The sequence below is a fragment of the Bos grunniens genome, chromosome 11, assembly GCF_055505025.1.
Source record: "Bos grunniens cultivar Pamir isolate PY7600 chromosome 11, Bosgru_T2T1.0, whole genome shotgun sequence".
Lineage (NCBI taxonomy): Eukaryota > Metazoa > Chordata > Mammalia > Artiodactyla > Bovidae > Bos > Bos grunniens.
In genome coordinates, this window is record NC_141175.1 from 88,115,775 (window position 1) to 88,137,296 (window position 21,522).

The 21,522-nt window shown below is 34.0% G+C and overlaps 1 protein-coding gene across 3 annotated transcripts in view; it reads left to right on the plus strand.

Moving 5' to 3' along the window:
- STRN (striatin) overlaps positions 1–21,522 on the plus strand; it is a 110,675-nt gene that overhangs the window by 22,827 nt on the left and 66,326 nt on the right. For all 3 annotated transcript variants that reach the window (XM_086327442.1, XM_086327443.1, XM_086327444.1), the window contains exon 2: positions 17,255–17,358. In XM_086327442.1, coding sequence (XP_086183568.1) covers positions 17,255–17,358 — 104 coding nt within the window. The remainder of the gene's footprint in view (positions 1–17,254; positions 17,359–21,522) is intronic.

Here is a 21,522-nt window from a genome sequence, read left to right on the forward strand (position 1 = left end):
CTTAAGTAATTTGCTGATTGGTTTCTAGAGTGATTACTCTTGTCTTTATTTCCACTAGCAGTGCATAATTGCACAGTGCTGTTTACACTTGGCATATTCTAGAGTTCTAATTTTTGCTAGTCTGATAAATGTGAAGCTGTATCTCCTATTTAAATTAATTTGAATTTTTCTGGTTATCACTGAGATGAAGCATCTCTTCCTAAATTTGTTAGCCTTTTGGGTTTCCTCTACTCTGATGTGCTTGTTTATATCCTTTGTAAGAGCATGGAGTGTTGGTCTCTGCATTTATTGAGATCATCTTCTATCTATATTCACAAGTAGGATTATTTTTCTTTTCCTATAATTTATTTTTGGCAATTTTTCAGGTTAGTGTTGCAGTTTTAATAGGAAACAGAAAGATAGTTTTATTTATTAAAGCTAAAAAAAATCTAATACTTGTAGAGTAGGTTAAGATGAAGTCATTGGATCTGTATTTATATTAGTAACATCACTTAAAATAATGGATATCATTTTATGTAATGGATTTAATTTTAAAAAGCCGTATTTTCCGAATCTTATTTTTAAAAATTAATAAAAGGAAAAAAAATATATAGAAATACACGTGCATACACACACACATTTGTAGCTACTTTAATTGTTTTAGAAATGTTAGAGGTTTGTGTGTATATGAAAACCAAGATTGCCAAATGTATTTCTAGTCTGAAAACTCTAGCCTTGTGTTACCTGCCTTGTAGATGGAATGCCCACATTTATAGTAAAATCAGTTACATATAAACTTATTATTTCAGTCTTATCCTCCCTCCTTACAAGCTCTTTTCGTTATATCCTTATTACCTTTATATATTATTTACACGTAAGGCAGCTTATCTTAATAAAAGTCTGACGGTAGCGTCTTAGTTTTCTTTAGATCTCTGTTAGTGTAAACATCTATGATTTAAATATGATGCTTGTACATAGTTATTTTAACTATTTTATTTTTCTTTTTGTTTGTGTGACAATGATATGAGTTAATAAAACACTTATTCAGAGCAGTGAAACATAGGAGGAGCTCAATAAAAGTTAACTATTAATTTTGTATATTTTCGTTGTGCATGTGTGCTCAGTCATGTCTGACTCTTTGTGGCCCCATGGACTGTAGCCCACCAGGTTCCTCTGTCCATGTAATTTTCTAGCCAAGAATACTGTTGCCATTTCCTACTCCAGGGGATCTTCCAGACCCAGGGATCAAACTTACATTTTATGTGTCTTTGGCATTGGCAGGCAGATTCTTTACCACTGTGCCACCTGGAAAGCCAGGACTTATACATATAAGTCCTTGTACTTATTTTTAGTAATTATGTAACCAAAGCAGATGTTAGTTTTGCCTTTTTTCCTGTCTGTTTCTGCATATAGGAAAGTTCAGAAGGGACTTCTGCAAATTGTTCACATTGGTAACCTCTTAGTAATGGAATGGGGGTAAAGGAGTGGATCTCTTGGTTCTTCCTTTATATCTTTGTATAAAGTTTGGATTTTTCCCCATTTTTCAGCATTTCTAGTGAGGAAGAAGAATATTTTTAAAAAGCAGCCAAGATGTAGCTTATTGAACTGATCTCTTTATGAGCATTTGGATGGCTTTGTTATAAGACAATGGTCAACATGTGGCAAAATAGTTCATATTAGTAATTATCATCAAAGAAATGCACATTAACACAATGAGGTGTCCTTTTCTGTCTATGAATTTTTTAAATCAGTGAGAACACTTAATGCTAGGGAAGATGATTAACAATACCTATGAGGAAACTGTTATACTTTGACCTAGTAATTCTACTTGTCATAGTCTATCCCAGAGAAATAAACAAAATTGCTAAAAGTGTATATGCATGAAGATCATCATTGGCAGTTTATTTTGTACTAGTGAAAAATTACAGTACAAATGTTAAACTATAGTGAAACTAGTATCATTTAGGAATGCTTTTGGCTGCAGGTAAACCCTATTAACAGAGACATAACATATAAAGTTCATATTTCTCTTAAGTCTGGTGGTGGGCAGTCTTTTTATCTCACATAACTGGTATAGTTGGTCAGTGAGGACATAAAGAAACTTTCTGTTCTCCTCTACTGTCTTTCACCCCCAGTGTGCTGGCTTATTTTCTTTCTTTTTGTTACATTATGATTCCAAGATTACTATGGTTAGAGACATCAGGACCACACTAAAAAGCAACGAAAAGTTTGAGGTTTTCTGTTTGTTTTGAAGTGAATCTCCTTTACCAGTGAGTGATAAACTTTCTCCAGAATTATCTTCTCTCCATCTTCAGCACACGTCTCATTGGTTACTTGGTTACGTGTAACTGTAAGAGAATCTAACCAGGAAAGCATTTGGCTTTCCAGATTCTATAGTGGGAAGTTTCAGGGTTGGTAAAAGCGGGTTGGGAATGTACCATTTGTAAATAGGGACTAGTGCAATTTCGATGCATGAAGGAGGGCACCCAAAGCCAGTGCTCTGGGATAACGCAGAGGGAGGGAGTTGGTGGGGGTTTTCAGGATGAGGGGGCACACACGTATACCTGTGACTGGTTCATGTTGATGTATGGCAAAAACCATCACAATATTGTAAAGTAATTATCCTCCAATTAAATAAAAAAGAAAGTACCGTGATGAAAATACATTTAATACATCTAACCTACTGAACGTGATACCTTTAGCCTGGCCTACCTTAAATGTGTTCAGAACACTTATATTATCCTGCAAGTTGGGCAAAATCATCCAATACAAAGCCTATTTTATCATAAAGGTTGAATACTTCATGTAATTTATTGAGTACTGAAAGGAAAAAACAGTGGTTGTCTTGAGCTTCGAATGGTTGTTAGTGTATTCGTCGTTTCTCCTTGTGATCGTGTGACTTACTGAGAGCTTTGACTGCTGTTGCTGTCCAGTATCATGAGAGTATTGCTAGCCTGGGGAAAGATCAGAATTCAAAATGTGAAGTACGGTTTCTATTAAATACATATTGCTTTCCCACCATTGTAATGCTGAACCTTCATAAGTCAGGGACTGTCTGTAGTACTAATGGGAAAACCAGGTTCCCTGATAAGGCATTCTCTCCCTCCAAATACAACTCTGCAGAATCAACCATTTTAAAAAACTCTTTAACTTTCCTTTTTGTTATTTATTCCTGTTTTAAAACAACATTCTTAAACTACTCTCTCTTTATCTGTTTTAAATAATATCTATAGACTTCATGTATGGTAAATTAAAACTTAGCTATGTCATCCCCTTTCACTTATCCACTCTATTTTCACTTTACTTTGTTCAGTATGTCTCAGTATTTATAGTTAATGTTTATATTATTATGTGAATGTACATATAATATCCACTTCTGAACCAGCCAGATTGTGTACTGTGATTTTTTCTTTTCCTATGAAGGTTTTTGGCTTTCTTGGAGTTAATGATTAACTCGTTTTCCCCCATGGTTTAATTTTTTTGAGTGTTGCTGTATTCACAAACTTCAGTAGCTTTTAGATACAAATTTACATGTGATCACACTTACCAGATAATTTCTCTGGCCCTCTTCCCCCATTTGTAATATTTTTTTATGTGGTTGTGCTGAGTCTTCGTTGCTGCACAGGCTTTTCTCGAGTTACAGGGAGCAGGAGCTACTCTCTAGTTGCGGTGCACAGGCTTCTCATCGTCACACCTTCTCTTGTTGCAGAGCACAGGCTCTAGAGTGTTCAGACTTCAGTAGATGCGATTTGTGGGCTCAGCAGTTGTGGCTCTCAGGCTCTAGAGTACAGGCTCAGTAGTTGTGTTGTGCACACGGGCTTAGTTGTCCTGCAGCATGTGGGATCTTCCCAGACCAAGGATCGAACCTGGTCTTCTGCATTGACAGTTGGATTCTTTATCATTGAGCCACCAGGGGGGCCTCCTGTCCCCCTTGTTTTTTAAAAAAAAACTCTTGACCTTATTCCTGGAGTTTTCTGTCTTGCTCTAATGTGGGCTACTTGCTCTTTAGGCCTGCGAATCAGTTTTTATCCTGGAACTCATTGCTTCCCTCCATTGTTAGAACTCCTCTGTTTTCTGAAGACTTTGTCTTCTTTTTAGTTTATCCTTTCATTTTAATGGTATCATTAGTCTCTTGAGGAAGGATGTATGGGAAAGAACTTTAGAAAATTTATATGTCTGAAAATGATTGACTGATGGTTGAAAAGAATGTGAATATATTGTTTCATTTCATTGTAGCCTCAATATTATCTGATTCTTGTCTGTTTGTATTTGTCCTATTTTTTTGTCTTGGAAGATTATCCCTGGTTGTCTTAAGTTTTATGATAGGTTTTGGTGTAAGTGGTGAATTTGCATTTATTGTGTTGGTAGTAGGTTTGTTTCTGTCCTTCAGTTCTAGAAAAAAATTTTTTTTGAATGATTTGCTTGATATCCTTTTCTGAATTTTCTCTAGTCTCTCATATCAGATCAGATCAGATCAGTCGCTGAGTCGTGTCTAGTCTCTCTTATAGGAACTACTTATTAGAGTGTTAGGCCTTTTGATTGATCTTTTTACTTTCTTATCTTTGTCTATCTGTTTTCCATTTCTTTGCCTTTTTTGTTTTGTGAGAGAATCCTTCACTGTATCTCTTGATATTTTATTTTCCTATTTTGACTTTCATCTTTTCCATTTCAAAGAGTTTTGTTTTCCAAAAGGTACTTCCAGTTATAAGATAAATGAGCACTAGGGATGTAATGTACAACACGTTAAATATAATTTACATGCTATATGTTACATAAAAGAGAGCAAATCTTAAGAGTTCTCATTATAAGGAAAATATTTCCTTCTTTAATTTTATATCTATATGAGATGATAGATATTCACTAGACTTATTGTGAAATCATTTTGTGATGTATATAAGTCAAATCATTATGCCACATACCTTAAACTTATACAGTGGTCAATGTCAATTTTATCTGAATAAAACTGGAAGAAGAAAAAAACCAAACTGTTCAAGTAATCTATTAGATAAGATTAGGGCCCATATGATGAGACAGCATTACTGAGGATTACTAATTTTAGTCCATCTAACCCCAAAATATTTATCAAAAAATCTAATATAATTTACTACACAAATAAAGTAAAATAGTCTTAACTGCAAAAAAAAAAAAGTTCTGATCTCTAAACATTTTGATAGCATCCTTTTATTTTGTGGAGGCAATATCATCTCTTGTTTCAGCAAAGCATTGTATATTTGTTAAGAAGTTTAGCTCTGGAACCAGGTCTGAATCCTGTTCATGCTTATTAACCCTGGACAAACTAATCTCTATGTGTCATATTGTTCTCTATCAGTTACACAGGGATGATAATAACACTTCATGGGAGTCTATGAAAATTAAGTGCATTAATTACCTATAATATGAAGTACCCAGTCAGTGTTAGCTGTATTTCTCTGAGACCGTTGGAGATCTTTTGAAAACTTGTTTTGTGTCTGTATTGTCTTTTTTTCTTTGTGTTCCTTTTAATCCTTATGTTTCTGTCTATATTTTATTGGAGAGAGACTTTTCTCAAATGTCCGGATGGACCATGTTTAGGAATGTAGCCTCATAAACTGCTGGGGAGTCCTCTGTTTCTAGGCTAGGTGTAGACATGGAGCCTTCAGTACAGTATGACCAGGCCTGCACTGAAGGATAATCTGATTCAGGTGAAATGGCTTTTTTGTTGTTCAAAGACCCCTGAATGCCATACTTAAATGACAGTAATTCTTTTTGTCTTCTGAGTTTTCTTCTGTTTTTTTTTTTAGCAAATGGTAGTCTAATCACCTGCCTTGGATAGAGAGCCTAACTGCAGAGGTAGATGGAACCTGGATAGGAAGTAGATTACAGGTTTTACCTTTAAAGCTTTCACTTAGTCATCTTGGTTGTTTTTTTTTTTTTTTTTCCGGTCACTGCCCCATTCTTGCCCTCTCCTGTACCTGGTGTTCTGAGTCAGGACCTCTGTGTTTACATTTCTTCAGAGACTAAATGTCTAGTATCTTGGGTGGTGGGCTAGAAATAGTTGCTTTCTTGCCTGGAGTAGGGATGGACTCCAATAGGTTTGACTGCATTTCATATACTTTTAACTTCCACCTTTTTTAAGCCCTGTAACACACCTGTTCATCTGTGTATCTCATACCTCTTAATTTCTGAACTGTTCAAGGTATTTTGGGGGAAATCTACTAGCTTCTCATTGAATTCCCTCTGTAGGTACTTAGGTTTCTGAGCTGCTAAGTAAGTACACTTTCTTCATCTGTTTTCTCTCACCCCTTGATACCTGTGGCTTCTTTATATTATCTTTGATCTTGTGGGTTTATGTCTTTAAAAAATTATTTAATTCTCCTTGGAAAGGAGCTATTCTGTCTTATGTTTTAAAATTTAGTGTGTGTTTGCCTCATGACTATGCTGAAATATATGGAGGTTTTTTCCTTCTAATTTCCTTTATTATTCCTATTTTCACATTCCTGAGAATTTTGCCATATGTCTATCAAGTTCTGTGAATTATCCCAAGGGGGTTTTTAATACTTTGTCTTTAAATCTATACATTTACTTAGATATTAGTGCTATCTTAGTTAAATTATTTCTCCAGTCAGGAACATGAGTAGTGCTTTTATTTATTAATCTTTCTGGAACCTCATTGTATCAGACAGCACGGAGAGAGAAATGTCCATCTCTTCAGAAAGTTTAGGTGGGCAGCTCTGTTCTTGAGTGCTTTACAGTTTTCTGTAAATATTTATTTTTTTCTTTATATATTTATCCTTCTTTAAGTGAACACATTGTATTATTATTCATTTGTTATTGTTACTGTTACTGTCTTTTCAGTGTGTACTGTTAATACATAGTGTTAACATGAAAGAGAGATGCCCTAGAGCAACATGGACAGGGTGCGCATGGGAGAAGGGCAGCCGTTATCCTAACGTTTGGTCTTCTGCTCTATAAGGTTCAAACCCTTTATTATTGCATCGTAAGTACTTCAGATTCTTGGGAAACTGAGACCTAGTAACTAAGTACACAAGAGATGAAATTCTGTTTTAAATTTGAGTGGTTATTGCCCTTCTGGTGACCAGAAGACTTATAACGTCTATCCAGGCACTGCTGTAGAGAACCTGGGGAATCAAATTAGTATTCAAAAAATTGTTTCTGGTGAGCTTGAATTGGAGCAAAGGAAGCAAAGGCTTGAGGCCATGTAGAAAACTTCATATGGAAAAGCCTGGTGAACTATCTTTCGATTTTATTTTTGTTACTTTTGGAGGGTAACTATTTGTTGCCCTTTATTTGTAAAAGGAAATAATGGAGTGCTGCTGGTTTTATGGATTTATTTTATATACTGCCACTTAGCTAAATTCATCTGTGATCTTTTAATTTTTCTAGTTTCCTTGGGTGTTCTAGGTACACATCATTCCCTTTGGGAAAAAAACCAGTACTTTTTCCTTTCCTTTAATTATTTCTTTTTTTCTTCTTGAATAGTTCAAATACACATTTGTCCAAGCAATTTTTTTTTTATTACTATATTAATGTCATTGGTGGTGGGGCCATTTTGAATCACCTTTGCTTCTTTTTTACATGTAGTTCTCTTTTTTTTAACTTGGTTTTTGGTAGGAAATAAATAGGCCCTTTGAAAGGTGCCAAAATGTGCTAGACCCTTTCATAAACATTACGTAGTTTAAACTTTACAGTAACATTCTGAGTTTGGGGATATTATCAGCATTTTTACTAATGAAATGAAAACTTAGGTCAAATGATTTGCCATTATTAAGTGACAAATGAACTTTAGAAACACTAGATATTGAATGCTTTTTTTGGAACCTTTGATTCCTGGATCATATTAAACCTGTGAAGAACTATAATAGGATACATAATACTAAGATAGGTATGTGAAAGTGCTTTGTAAGCCATAGTGGAAAAGCTGAATATTATCATTGCCTCTCCTTAGCTTATCAGGGATAAGGTATGGGGTATGATGTGTTAGGTATTTGATCTACAAAAGCACCAGGAGGTCCCTAAGTGGCGACAGAAAAGGAATGTGTTCCTGTGTGATACTTACATTATTTAAAAAAAGACAGCAACAGCTCTGGTATACTTAGAAAATAAAAAATTTTGCTGTTTTCTTTTTATTTTAGAAAAATGAAGAATTTTTTTAGTTTAAATTTTTCTTGCAAGAACAAAATAGATTAAATTTAATAGATATTCAGCATTATCTTCTGGAATTAAATTTGAATCAGCAGACATGGAGGTTAATAAACTTGATAAGCAATAGATAAATAAAGATTATATGAAAAAGAGTTAAGGTAGCGATGAGTCCATAAAAACTGATAATAGAGGACACCAAACTTTCTCTAATATATTTTTTATAGTTATCTGTTTTTTACTGGTTTCATCAGCATATTGGAAAATTGCTTATTAATCATTCACAAATGCATAGTTTTCTAAGTCCTATTCAATATGTATAAGCATTTTATGTGTGTGTGTAATATCAATTATTTATAGGATGGTTCTATTAATAGTTAGGCCAAATTGCTAGTTCAATCACTTAGTGACTATTAATGTTTCACCAAATATGTGTTTCATGATCATGAATTTCTTTATTCTCACATAATTTTCTTGCAATTATGTGCTATTTGTCATTATAAAAAAAGATTATATATAATTTATTGTTGTGGTGGGGGGAGAAACAATCCAATCCATAAACTTGGGTTCTGTTATTACTAGAATAATGATAGCATATTTTTACTATCAGAAGACAGTAAAAGATAAAAAACTGTCTTGGACAACTGGTTGCTTATATTCTTTTCAGAGGTAAAATAGTAATGTAAGTAAACAGGAAGATTTTGCCTACATGTGAAACATAAGAGAAAGGCTTAAACGTGTTCTATCAAGGGATTAGGCATCCTAAGTTTTTTTAAGAAATTGATTCTATTATATTTTCTGTCTGCCTTGGTCATTTTGCTTTTGCCTGAATATTTAATATTTATAATTTTCATATATTAATATCAAAACCTTTTGTTTTAATGATAGAAGTTGCAGTTCACATTTCATAGTGACAGTGTGGTAGATGAAAGAACTAAGAATTGAAAAAGTTATCAAAGCTATGTGGAAAACAATTTGTGGCTTATACTAATTTTTTATACTTCTAGTTTATTATTATCTTTGTCATTTACTATGACTAAAATTTTATCTTTTTAATCAGATAACATTGAATAACTAAGGTACTTGGGGACAGAACAGTTTTTTCTAATTGTTTAGTAGGTACTGTATTCAGTAGAGTTATAATTTAGTAGAATGCAGGAATCCTGCCTTTACATCCTAATACAAGTCAAGTGGGAGGCACATACATTGAAGGCATTAAGTGAATAATTGTTGAATGCATGAATGGGGGCTTCTGTCTTCAAGGGGATTATAATCTGGTTGGAAATGAGATAAGTCATAAACACTTAAAAAATTTAATGATAAAAGAAAATATTTTAATTGTTTGATAGTCCCAGTTAAATGAGATTAGCTACATACTGTGTTTAGCAGAGTGGTGAAAAACAAAAAATCCACCCCATTTTTCTTGAAATGTTAGGTAAGTAAAAATAATGGCACAGAAACTTTATGAGGAAAATTTGAAGGAACTCACAGTTTGTTAAAAGATAAAGCTAGCTGTAGAGTTAATATCAGATTAATATACAGTTTTTGAGTTATACATCAGTTTTGTACTTGACTCCAGAATTAATAGGCATCTCACTGTATTTTATTTGTGTTTATTTTTTATATTTACTGCTTTTACTTGTAGGAGTTTCTGATTCTAGTTGCATACAGCACATGCTCTTCAGCATGCATGTTTCAGCCACTGAACTGTGAGCTCTGTTTTACTTGTTTCATCACTACCGTAGCCCTAGTGCCAGTAACTGTCCTGGTACAAATAAAAATGGTTAGATAGCATCACTGACTCAACGAACATTAGTTTGAGCGAACTCCGGGAGATAGTGAAGGACACGGAAGCCTGGTGTGCTGCAGTTTATGGGGTCACAAAGAGTCAGAGATGTCTTAGCAACTGAACAACAACAACAATAAAGTAAATGCTCAGTTAATATTGTCAGATGAATAAATGTGAATATTTGAGTCAAATCCCCAGTTGTTAGTAGCCTCCAGTGTTTCATCTTATGAATATATATGGATATATGTATGTGTATATTATATATATATTTGTTGGTTTATATATGTGTGTACTGGTATTGTACCCAAACTGAATTGAAAGTGCACTATGAGTAGCAACTTGGTTTATTTGTCTTTCCTATATTCTCTTTTATGGCAGTTTGAACTGTGATGGGTGGTAGATATTCCGCAAAAATGTTATTAAACTGAATGAAATTGTTGATTTTATTTTCTGATAAGGAGACTGCTAGAAATACAGTCATACACAAGGAATTTGGAAGAGAATTAAAAAGCTAGTGTGTACCTGTTTGTCAGCCTGAGGACATTTATAAGACTTCATCATTCTCTGTAAAGAGCTGGGGTTCTGGGACAGCTCAGTTATTTGCTCTTTAGCAGCCTATTTGCTTTATTTTTGGCCTTCTAACTATGTCACAGATGGTGTAGGTCAGTGGTTCTCCAAGTATTGTCCCAGAATAGCAGCATCAGCATCACCTGGTAATGTGTGATACTTAATAACAATGCATGTTCTAGGCCCCACTCCAGACCTGTTGAATCAGAAATGAGGAAGGGGCCAGCCCAAGCAATGTGTGTTTCAACACGTCCTCTAGGTGATTCTGAGGCTAAAGTTAGATGCTGCCAAGTGACGGCACTGTCTTTAGGAGGGAGGGCCAGCTAGAGATGACGGTTGTATGCCTAGAGAAAAACACCTAGCAGCCTAGATGCACGAGAATAATGTAGTCCAAAGCGTCTCAGAGGACATAGGTATAATTTATAGAAAACATGAAGATGTCAGTATAGAGCAGATTGTTGAAACTTCACTATGTGCTCTTCTTTAGCTTAAGTAAACTATTTTATTAACTTTTACTTTTCATGTATTTCTCTTGTTATTTGTGAGTTTGTGCTCTGTTGACAGAAACTTGTATTAGTTGTCTTTTGGCACTTTATTTTAGATTTTTGTAAAAGTGAATGTTCTTTCTTTCCCATAGCACATAACAGAAAAACAATTGAAAAATAGCCAACCGAAACTAATATTTTATGTACATTTCTTTTTGAATATACTTTTCATTGATTTCAGTTTTAAATTTTAACCCTGTAGAATTTTAGAGTACAAGATAATTTAAATGGTCTCAAAAACTATTTAAAATAATTTAGTTATTAGATACTCCCATGTGTGCAGGTAAGCCTACTTAGATATAGCAGATTTATATTCCTTATATGTATCCTTTTGACAAATTAGAATTGAAAATAATAAAAACAAGTTTCCTATTTATCATGTAGACTTAAGTTGTAAAATATCTAGTTACTGTTTTTTTTGTTGTTGTTGTTTCTAATGGCTAGGAAATTAGAGGCCTGTTTTTAGGTATACAGTATAAAAAACTTATGTAATTTTTTAATATTTATTGTCCTTGAAGATAATTCCAAAATTTTCTCTTGAAAAATAGTGCCATTACTATTAGTTTTACTTGTACTACAAATATTTTATTTGTAACACTTAAAAGCTATATTCATACCTTATCTACTTGTTCAGATTGTCCACAGTAGTGGTGAACCTGATTTAACACTATCACAGTCAACATACAGTTGCATTTTCCAAACATATTATCTAATTATTGAACTTTATTAAGCTGATGAAAAGGAGAAATATGACTATAATTTTAATTGGCATTTCTCTTTTGAGACTGAACATCTTTTTAATATGTTTGAGCTTTTGTATTTCCTTTCTATCAACATGTTCTTTTTGTTTTTTCATGTTGAATTCTTGATGTTTTCCTTATTAATTTGTAGGTGCTCTTTATATATAAGGAAAAACAAACCCTTGTGATTTGTGGCATTACTACTTCTCTGATTTTGTTTTGACATTTTGTCAAAAAGAAATGGTCTTATTTGTTATAGTTTTTCAGCAACTTTTAAATTACCATATATAAATTTTGTTTTTGAGGTGAAATTTATTAGTTTCTTATGACTTTGGGTTTTGTCTTATTTTCAAAAAGACATTCCATGAGATTATTAGAACAAAACAAACTCTACCTTTTCTTTTAATACTTTTGGGTTCCTTTAAGTTTTTGATCCTTTTGGCAATTTGTTTTGATATGAGAAATAATTTCCAGATGGCTGCCATCAATATTTATTGAATAATTTACATTTTCCCTAATGATGTACAGTGTCACCTTTAATTTATACTTAAATTCCTGTATGTATTTGGGTTTGTTTTTGGATTGTCTGTACCATAGGTATGTCTTTTTGTGCATCATTACCACTTTTTAAGTGACTGTAAATGATGATACGTTTTAAAATATTTCAGAGCTTTGGAATTTTTTTTATTCTTATTTATTTTTCCATATGTACTTTAGGCTCATGTGTGATGTTTTTAAAAACATTGTATTTGTATTTTAATTGGGCTTGCATAATTTTATAAGATTAATTTAGGGAAAAATAAAATTGTAATACAGAGTCTTTTTGTTTAAGAACACAGTTTTGCTTCTCATTTGTTCATGTCATTTTTTATGCTCTTCAGTAGCATTTAAAGTAATCTTTGTGTACCTCTTATTTTTTTCTTGTAAGATTTATTCTAATCTTATCACTTTGTTATTATAAATGGAATTGTTTTCATTCATTATATCATCTAACAGGTTGTTTTTATAGAAGCCCATGGGTTTCACTTTACTGAAATTCCCATATTTTTATAATAGTTTATAGTCTATTTTTTCTTGGATTTTCCAGGTATCCAGTCAAATCATTTGGAAATAATATGATTTTATTTCCTTTTTTAATTTATAAACTTATTTTTTATTAATTGAAGTATAGTTGATTTACAGTATTATATTATTTTTAGATGCACAACATAGTGGTTCAATATTTTATAGATTTTACTTCATTGACGTTATTACAAGATAATGACTGTAATTCCTGTACTATACAATATAGTCTTGTTTATCTCTGTAAATCCCATTCTCCTGATTTGTCCCTCCCCACTTACCTCTCTCTCCCCTTTGGTAACCACAGGTTTGTTTTCGATATCTGTGAGTCTGTTTCTGTTTTGCATATTCATTCATTTGTACTATTTTTTAAATTTCACATACAAGTGATACCATACAGTACTTGTCGTTCTCTGACTTAGTTTCCTAAGCATAATATTTTCCAGGTTCATCTCTATTACTGCAAATGGCAGAATGTCATTCTTACGGCAAGGTAGTATTCCAGTGTATCATACGTATATATAGGGAATACTGCTCTGTCTGTAGATATATGTATATGTACACCACATCTTCTTTATCCATTTATTTGTTGATGGGCACTGAGTTCTTTCCATGTCTTGACTGTTGTGAGCAGTGTTGTTATGAACATTGGGTTGCATGCATCTTTTTAAATTTATTTTCATTTTTTCCAAACTTACTTCTTTCTGGACTAATGACAGTGGCCACCACCAGAGCAATGTTAAATATTTGTGGTAAGAAATTGTTTTGTTTTGTTTTGTTCCTGATGGTCATTACTTCTTAGGTTTCTCTATTACACGTGGTACTGGCTTTTGAATTTAATTGTTTGTGTCTTATCATATTAAGGAAGTTGGCATAGTGTTTGTTTCAAAAACAGAAATCTCCTGTTGACAGAAAAGTTGGAAGGGCAGTACAAATAAGTTTTTTTTCTGAACCATTTGAGGGCAAGGTGCCAGGCAACCTGATGACCTATTGCCATCCACCAAATACTTCAGTGTTTGTTTTCTGTAGACAAGTACTATCCCGTGTAACCACACATAGCCATCAAGATGTAGAAATTAACACTGATGTATTACTACCGTTTGATTATCCCATTCATATTTTGCCAGTTTTCCCAATAATGTCCTTTTATAGCCAAATCTAGAACAGAATCATGGATTCCATTTGGTTTTCAGGTCTTTTTAATCTCCTTCAATCTGAAACAGTTTTTCTTTGACTTTTATGACCTGACGCTTTTGAAGATTATAAGAATGTTAACATAAAATGCCCCTCAACTTGAGTTTGCTTGATGTTTCCGTATGATTGATTTCAGGTTTTGCATCTGTGGCAGAAATGTCACAGAGATATTCTTTGATCACTAGGAACTATCACAATATTCCTATTATTCTTGTTTGTTTTGCCTTTTCCAGGCACCTCCATCTTCTTTGTAATCTTTCTTTTCAACAATTCTGGATCTTTTAGTATTAAATATTTAAATAGTCCAGTATGTGAATTGATAGGAGGATGGGGAAACAAGTGTCCTGGAAATATAAGAAGTAGTTGGTGGGTTGGGGAATGAGTCACAGTAAAGATTTTTGAGCATTAGAGGCTGCAGTGTCAGAATCACCCAGGACAGAAATACAGAATGGTGGCAGAAATACAGAACTAGTCAAATGGGATAGAAAGGAAGAAATTGGTAATTTTTAAAAATTGTTTTGATTATTTGATTATACTGGTTAAATTATTATTATTTTTATTAAAGCCACTTTGAAGACTGTCTTCTAGGCCAAAGCACTGTTTGACCAAATAAGTTGGACTGTCATATCCTTTTGAAGGACATTCATTTTTGTCACTTTTTAATGCATGTATTATTACTCTGCTTATATAAAATAATCTCATTGTAGAACAAATAATTTCAAAAAGTTTTATAATTGTTTAGTGTAGATATTACAGATATTTGATACATTTTCCTCTTTGTGTACAATTGAATCATCTTTAGCCTATTTTTATGTATTTCAATAAGATAAAAATAATCCTTGTAGTAACTGCAATATAAATTTTAAGAGTTTGTTGAAATGACAACAAAAACATGACAGTACCTACATTCTCAAAGTTATAAGAAGCTCAGTGAGTTGGATTTTATGTTTATTATGGTACTGAAAAGAGAAAAATGGGTGTCGTTTAGACTAAGAAGTTTGATGTTCATTCACTAAACCTTTAGTTGGATCATCCACAATTTCTTAGGGATATTGTAAGGTCCATCATTAAATGTAATTTCTTGCTTACTTAAATGGAAAGCACTGTGGATATATAAATAACATTATCTGAGTTAATATAATACAAATGAGAGGGGAAAGAATGTGAGAATAGTGAACCTGATAGCTGTCTTTGAGGGCCTTTAAGTAGATAGATCTCCTGCCACTCTCCTAGTGGTGTTATGAGTTACCTTAACAGATTAGTACTTGCAAGATAGTTTTTAATTCCGTAAGTAGAAGGTATTATTTCAGTTCTAAATGTATTTTTTAGTTATTCTGAATGACTGTTCTTTCCTCTTGCCTTTTGTCTGACTGAAGATGAGAGTATTACAATTAATTCATGTTAAAATGTAGGTTTTTTTTTTTTTCTTTATTTCTTTCTTTAGTAATACTTGGGTGGGGCCAGGAAATTATGGAGGGCCACTGGCTCTGATTTTCCTTTTCCCACCTTTCACTTTCTTTATCCCTGCATATTCGAATCTAAATGGGGGTGGGGTTAAAGGTGGGGATTGAGAAAAGGCAGTTATTCCTTATTTGTAGATGTCCAGGATAGTCTCTGGAGACAAGGAATCCATCATAAAATTTAAGTAGATGGTGAAGCTCTGAGAACTCTTACTTTACAAGGCTTATTATAAGAACTCATGATTTTGCTTTACCCACTTTCCTCATCTTCACTCTGAAAATAAATTGTGTAAGTTTCAACTGTACAGCATTATAGTTCAGTATTTGTAAATGCTGCAAAATGATCACTGCCACAAGTCCAATTACCATCAATTACTACCGTACAGTTCACCCGTTATACTCACGTTGCCTGTCCCCCAACCCTTTTCGCCTCTTGTAACCACAGATCTCTTCTTTGTATTTATGTATTTGTTCTTGTTTTGTTTGTTCATCTTTATTTTTTGTAAGATTCCACATGTGAGTGAAATCACACAGTTTCTTTCTCTACTTGACTTACTTTGCTTAGCATAATATCCTTGCGGTTCATCTATATTATTGCAAATGACAGGATTTTATTTTTTTATGGCTGAGTAATATTCAGTTGGAGATCAGCCCTGGGATTTCTTTGCAAGGAATGGTGCTAAAGCTGAAACTCCAGTACTTTGGCCACCTCATGCAAAGAGTTGACTCATTGGAAAAGACTCTGATGCTGGGAGGGATTGGGGCAGGAGGAGAAGGGGATGACAGAGGATGAGATGGCTGGATGGCATCACCGACTCGTGATGGACTTGAGTCTGAGTGAACTCTGGGAGTTGGTGATGGACAGGGAGGCCTGGCGTGCTGCAATTCATGGGGTCGCAAAGAGTCAGACACGACTAAGCGACTGAACTGAACTGAACTGAACTAAATATTCAGTTGTGTGTGTTATACATACACATACATATATATACATACGTATGCATATCTTCAGTAGCCATCTGTCAGTGGACACTTAGTTTCCATATCTTGGCTATTTATTATAAATAATGGTGCAGTGAACATGGGGATGCTTATTAGTGTTTTGAATTAGTGTTTTTATTTTCTTCAGATAGATACCTAAAAGCGGAATAGTACGACTTGTGGTAGTTCTCAGTCCTCGTTTTTTATAAAGGAGAACACACCTCAGTGCCTTAAAAGACAAACTCTTGAGCAAACTGTACTGTATTTTGCATATGTCTGCACTTATGTTTGGAGAAGGTAGTGGCACCCCACTCCAGTACTCTTGCCTGGAAAATCCCATGGACGGAGGAGTCTGGTAGGCTGCGGTCCATGGGGTTGCTGAGGGTTGGACTCGACTGAGCGACTTCACTTTCAGTTTTCACTTTCATGCATTGGGGAAGGAAATGGCAACCCACTCCAGTGTTCTTGCCTGGAGAATCCCAGGGACGGAGGAGCCTGGTGGGCTGCCGTCTATGGGGTCGCACAGAGTCGGACACGACTGAAGCGACTTAGCAGCAGCAGCACTTACGTTGGTTGTCTTAACATCTGTAGTCTGAAGTAAAATGCATATAGATGTCCTTTAAAAAAAAATAGTTAAGCGTTCCACCCCTTGCAACCAGTGCCTTTCTGTTTACTTTGTGACAGATATGTAAAAAGAAATGTTTATATATTTAATTGTTTTATCTTCCAAAGATTCTTCAGCTGAGTTTTTAAAAGTTTATTTCATCTAAACTGCATTTTGTCCTTCTTTTCCTTACTCAGGCTCAGATTGCCTTTCTTCAGGGGGAAAGGAAAGGTCAAGAAAACTTGAAGAAGGATCTTGTGAGAAGAATCAAAATGCTGGAATATGCTCTTAAACAGGAAAGGTAATTCAGTAAAATGGAAGGTAGTATTCTTTTACTGGAATAATTTTTCTGTTACTCCTAACACAGGTTCAAATTTTAATGTGTTCTGTTTGAATTCAGGAACTAGTATTTGTAATAAACATTTAGAAATGGTTGCTATATGTTAATTTGGTGATGAATGTTTAGTAATAATATGACCAAAAACTGATGTATATGGTTTTAAAATTTTTAACAACTTTTTTCCCTACTCTGTCCTTTCTGAAGAAATATGTATACTTCCTGAACTGTCAATATCCATTTCTTTATAGAATTAAAGTAGTTTTTGAATTGTAAAGGAAGTTTCTATAATACTTACTCCCTTTTCCTATCATCTGGTATTGTTCAGTTTGATGTATTTTCCATGGAAAAAACCTGCTCTGGCAGACTATGTTGAGAATCTTTCTTTTTGATATTTTTAGCCTTTGCTATCACCTATTCATATCTCTCCAGAAGTGAATCTTACCTTTCTGTTCTGCTAAGTGTCTAAAATACTCAAGAATTAATCTTGGCTTGCAAGTAAAGGACAATAGGTCATGGATGCGAATTTTGGAAGTTTTCATATGAATTAAGTATTTGCTTTAGCAGATGGTCTTTAGAATTTTTGTTAGCAGCATGAGACAGTTCTTTGTTTTAGATTACTGAGTACTTGAAAGGTGATATCGAAATTCTGTATTTTGCTTTGTTTTTGATCACATGGCCTTTTCATTTTTTTTGAAATTGATGAATGGCTTGTTTGAAAAACTACCATAAAATAACATTTAGCAGATGATATTTATGAATATCAAGAGAGATAAAGCTTTATTAGTTGTGTTTACCTTCATGTGGGATTTTAAATGGCACAAGAGACTGAAAACAGATTGACCTCTTAGTGAAAAATTGGTGGTTCTTTTCATTCCTTGAGAGGTTGATTGAAAGCTGTTTTGGGGAGGTGGGCGGAGAACACTTTTAAAAGTGTGTAATTTGGGAATATCTGAGATTTTAAGCAATCTAAATGATAGGCATAATCAAAGAGAGCATAATAACATTAATAATAACTACTTATTAACTACTATGTATTAGACCTTGAGGCTTAAAAACTAAATAACTTAGAGTTACAGAGTTACAGTAGAGCTATGATTCAGATCCCTCTGGTTTGTCTGCTTCTGAAGCTTGTACTCTACCAGTACATTATACTATCTTATAAGTCAGAAAAATTAAAATATACAAATACTAAACTAACCAAGGACATGGATATGGTATGTATGTGTGTGCATGTGTGTGTGTTTCCCTTCTTAATAACATATTCATTAATCTATCCATCCAATTTAAATACTGTGCTGGAATTGGGAACAAGCAAGTCACAGTTCTTGTCCTTCACAGCTTAGAGTAGCAGGAAGCAGAGTCATAAATCACAAAAGTGCAGTGCAGTAAGTGAGATGCTATGGGAGAAGTCAGCACAGGGTACAGTGGTACCCAGGGTACAAAGAAGGGAGTGGTTATTTGGATCTGCAGTCTGTGGAAGTAGAAAGGAGGGTGTAATTAGAGGAGGTGAGACATGAACAGCATCATAAAAAATAAGCTGTTTGCCAAGGTTCAGGACGTGGAGATGGTATATTTGACATGAGACAAAGCAGTATGGTATGTTTAGAAATTTGCGATTACTGTGTATGGAAGGTAGGGGTGTCAGTTGTAATTTATAAGCTGTAATGGTAGAGGTGGGCAAAAGCCCGATCATGAAGAGCCTAACTAAGGAGTTCAAACTCCTGTCTTACATTGGAAATTTTTAAAAAATATTTTATTCTAAAATAATCTCAAACTGATTGAAGTTGAACAAACTGTATACTGTACCCAGATTTCACCAGTTGAGAACATTTTGCTGTATGTACTTGGATCATGTTCTCTCTGTATACTCATGGCCTTCCCCCACCTCCCCCGCCCCTCCCCCAGAGTCGTTTGCTACTTGTTTGCAGACTTATGCCCCTTTGTCCCTAAATACTTAAGAGAGTATCTTCTAAGAACAAGGACTTTCCCTTAAATAAATATAGTTCATTATTAAGGAAATTTAGTGTTAACATAGTTCTGTTATGTAATATAGCCCATATTCATATATTTCAGTGATGACCTTACTTGATCTTAGAGGCCCAGAAGCAATCCAGTGATGATCTTTATAGCATTTTTTTCCTACCAAATGTGCCAGTAATAATCTTTGTAGTATTTTTTTTTTTCCTGGTCCAGGGTCTAGTCTAGTAATATATATTGCATTTATTTGTTGTACTGTTGAAAGGTTTAAGCATAGAATAGTGTTAAATAGATTTTAGAAAATCACTCTGACCTTAGTTTGGGGGATGAACTGAAAAGATCTGTTAATAGAGGCTGGAAAATTGTAATAGTTTAGGATGAGAAATGATATATTAACTGCTGGAATAGAGGAGTCATCAACTATGAAACATTTTATTTTTTACTTCTAATATTATATTTTTTGGCTGCAGTATGTGGTTTGCAGAATCTTAGTTCCCTGATCAGGGGTCGAACCTGGGCCCCTGGCAGTAAAAGCCCAATCCTAACCACTAATCACCAAGGAATTCCCTATGAAACATTATAACTAGAAAGAATCCATAAAATTTGGAGGTGACTTGGTATTGGGGATGACGAAGAAAGATAATTCAAGAATGATTTCCAGGTTTCTGGCTTGAGAGAGAAGTTTGAAAATTATAAAGTGAGTTAGAAATAAAAAGGGTAGTAAAGCAGATATAGAAGAGGATTCATGAATAGAGATGTGTACTTGGGAATCATCAATACTGTGGGTAAAATTATAAGAACTTTGAAACAAACAGAACTAGCGTGGAACAAGAAGAGGCAGGAGCCAGTTGCAGGAGTGGTTTGAGGAAAAGACAGAGAAAGAAGCTCTAACCAAAGAGTAGTGGGGAAGGAAGGAGAAAGCCGTGACTGGGAAGCAAGCTAGAGAAGGTGGGAGTTTGACAGTTGCAGATGCCAAACAAATCACAAGTTGTATACTGAAAATAGTTCTGGACTTGCCATTTAGGTGCTTGTTGGTATCCTTGCCAGAACAGCGTTAGTGAAGTAGCAGGAACATAAACCAGATCACAGGGGATTGAGAGGTGAGAAGGATGGATAGAGTGGAGACAGATAGAGTTGTTTATTCTTTCAAGTAGTTTGACTTTGGAGAACATAAAAGATAAACAGCTAGTGGCTGCGTCTAGGGAAGATTGTTCTTTGTTTTTTAATTTAAAGGGATTCTCCTGGAAAAGTATCCCTGATTTCATATCTTTTGAAGTTCATGGAACTTTGTGCCATTACATTGGGAATAATCTCCTAATGTATGGCACCACTGAAGTGTGTAATAAATTAAGGAATTAAAAAAATGCTTTGTGAATTAGAGCTCTTAAACATTTAAGTTCTCTTCACTGTGAAATTATTTTTATAATGCCTAGTAATTTTTTTAAAAAATTAGAGCTATAAAGCATTTCAGTTCTTTTCATTTTAAAATTATTTTTTCTAATGCCTTAAGCCAGTTTTTGTTTTTGTTTTTTTTTAACTGCGGAAAATTTGAAACACAGACATACAGAGACTAATATCCTTTATATACACCTCCAAGCCTCAACAGTTAACATTTTTGTCGGTCTTGCCTTATCTCAAATCTATTTTAGAGCAAATTCTAGGCATCTTGTCATTTAACCTGTAAAAACCCAAGTAAGGATCATGGTTTTGAGTTGCTGGTTATAGATTTTCTAACTAGTCCCACTTAAAAAGGTCCACAGTTAAGTAAAACTGAATCTTTAACATTACAGAAAGATTACTCACCTAGTGTGGGTTTAACAGAGCATTCCTGAAAGGGTGATAAAATTTACAAAATGAAAAAATTACATATAATTTTCCAAGAACACACGGGGTATAACCTCAGGTTTTTTCAGGAAGTTCTATACTGAAGAATCTCAAGCACTATATAAAATATAATTCTAAAACATTTCTTCCATTTGCTCCGCATCTCTTGTGTCTGCTCCAATGTAAAAACCCAGCTATCATCCTTGCCTCTAATACATTTTCTCATTCTAATCTTTATTTTCCACATCCACAGTATTCATTTTCTAAATCACAAATGTTATATCCTTGCATAAAAATATCTAGCTAATTTCAGAATTCTTAGTA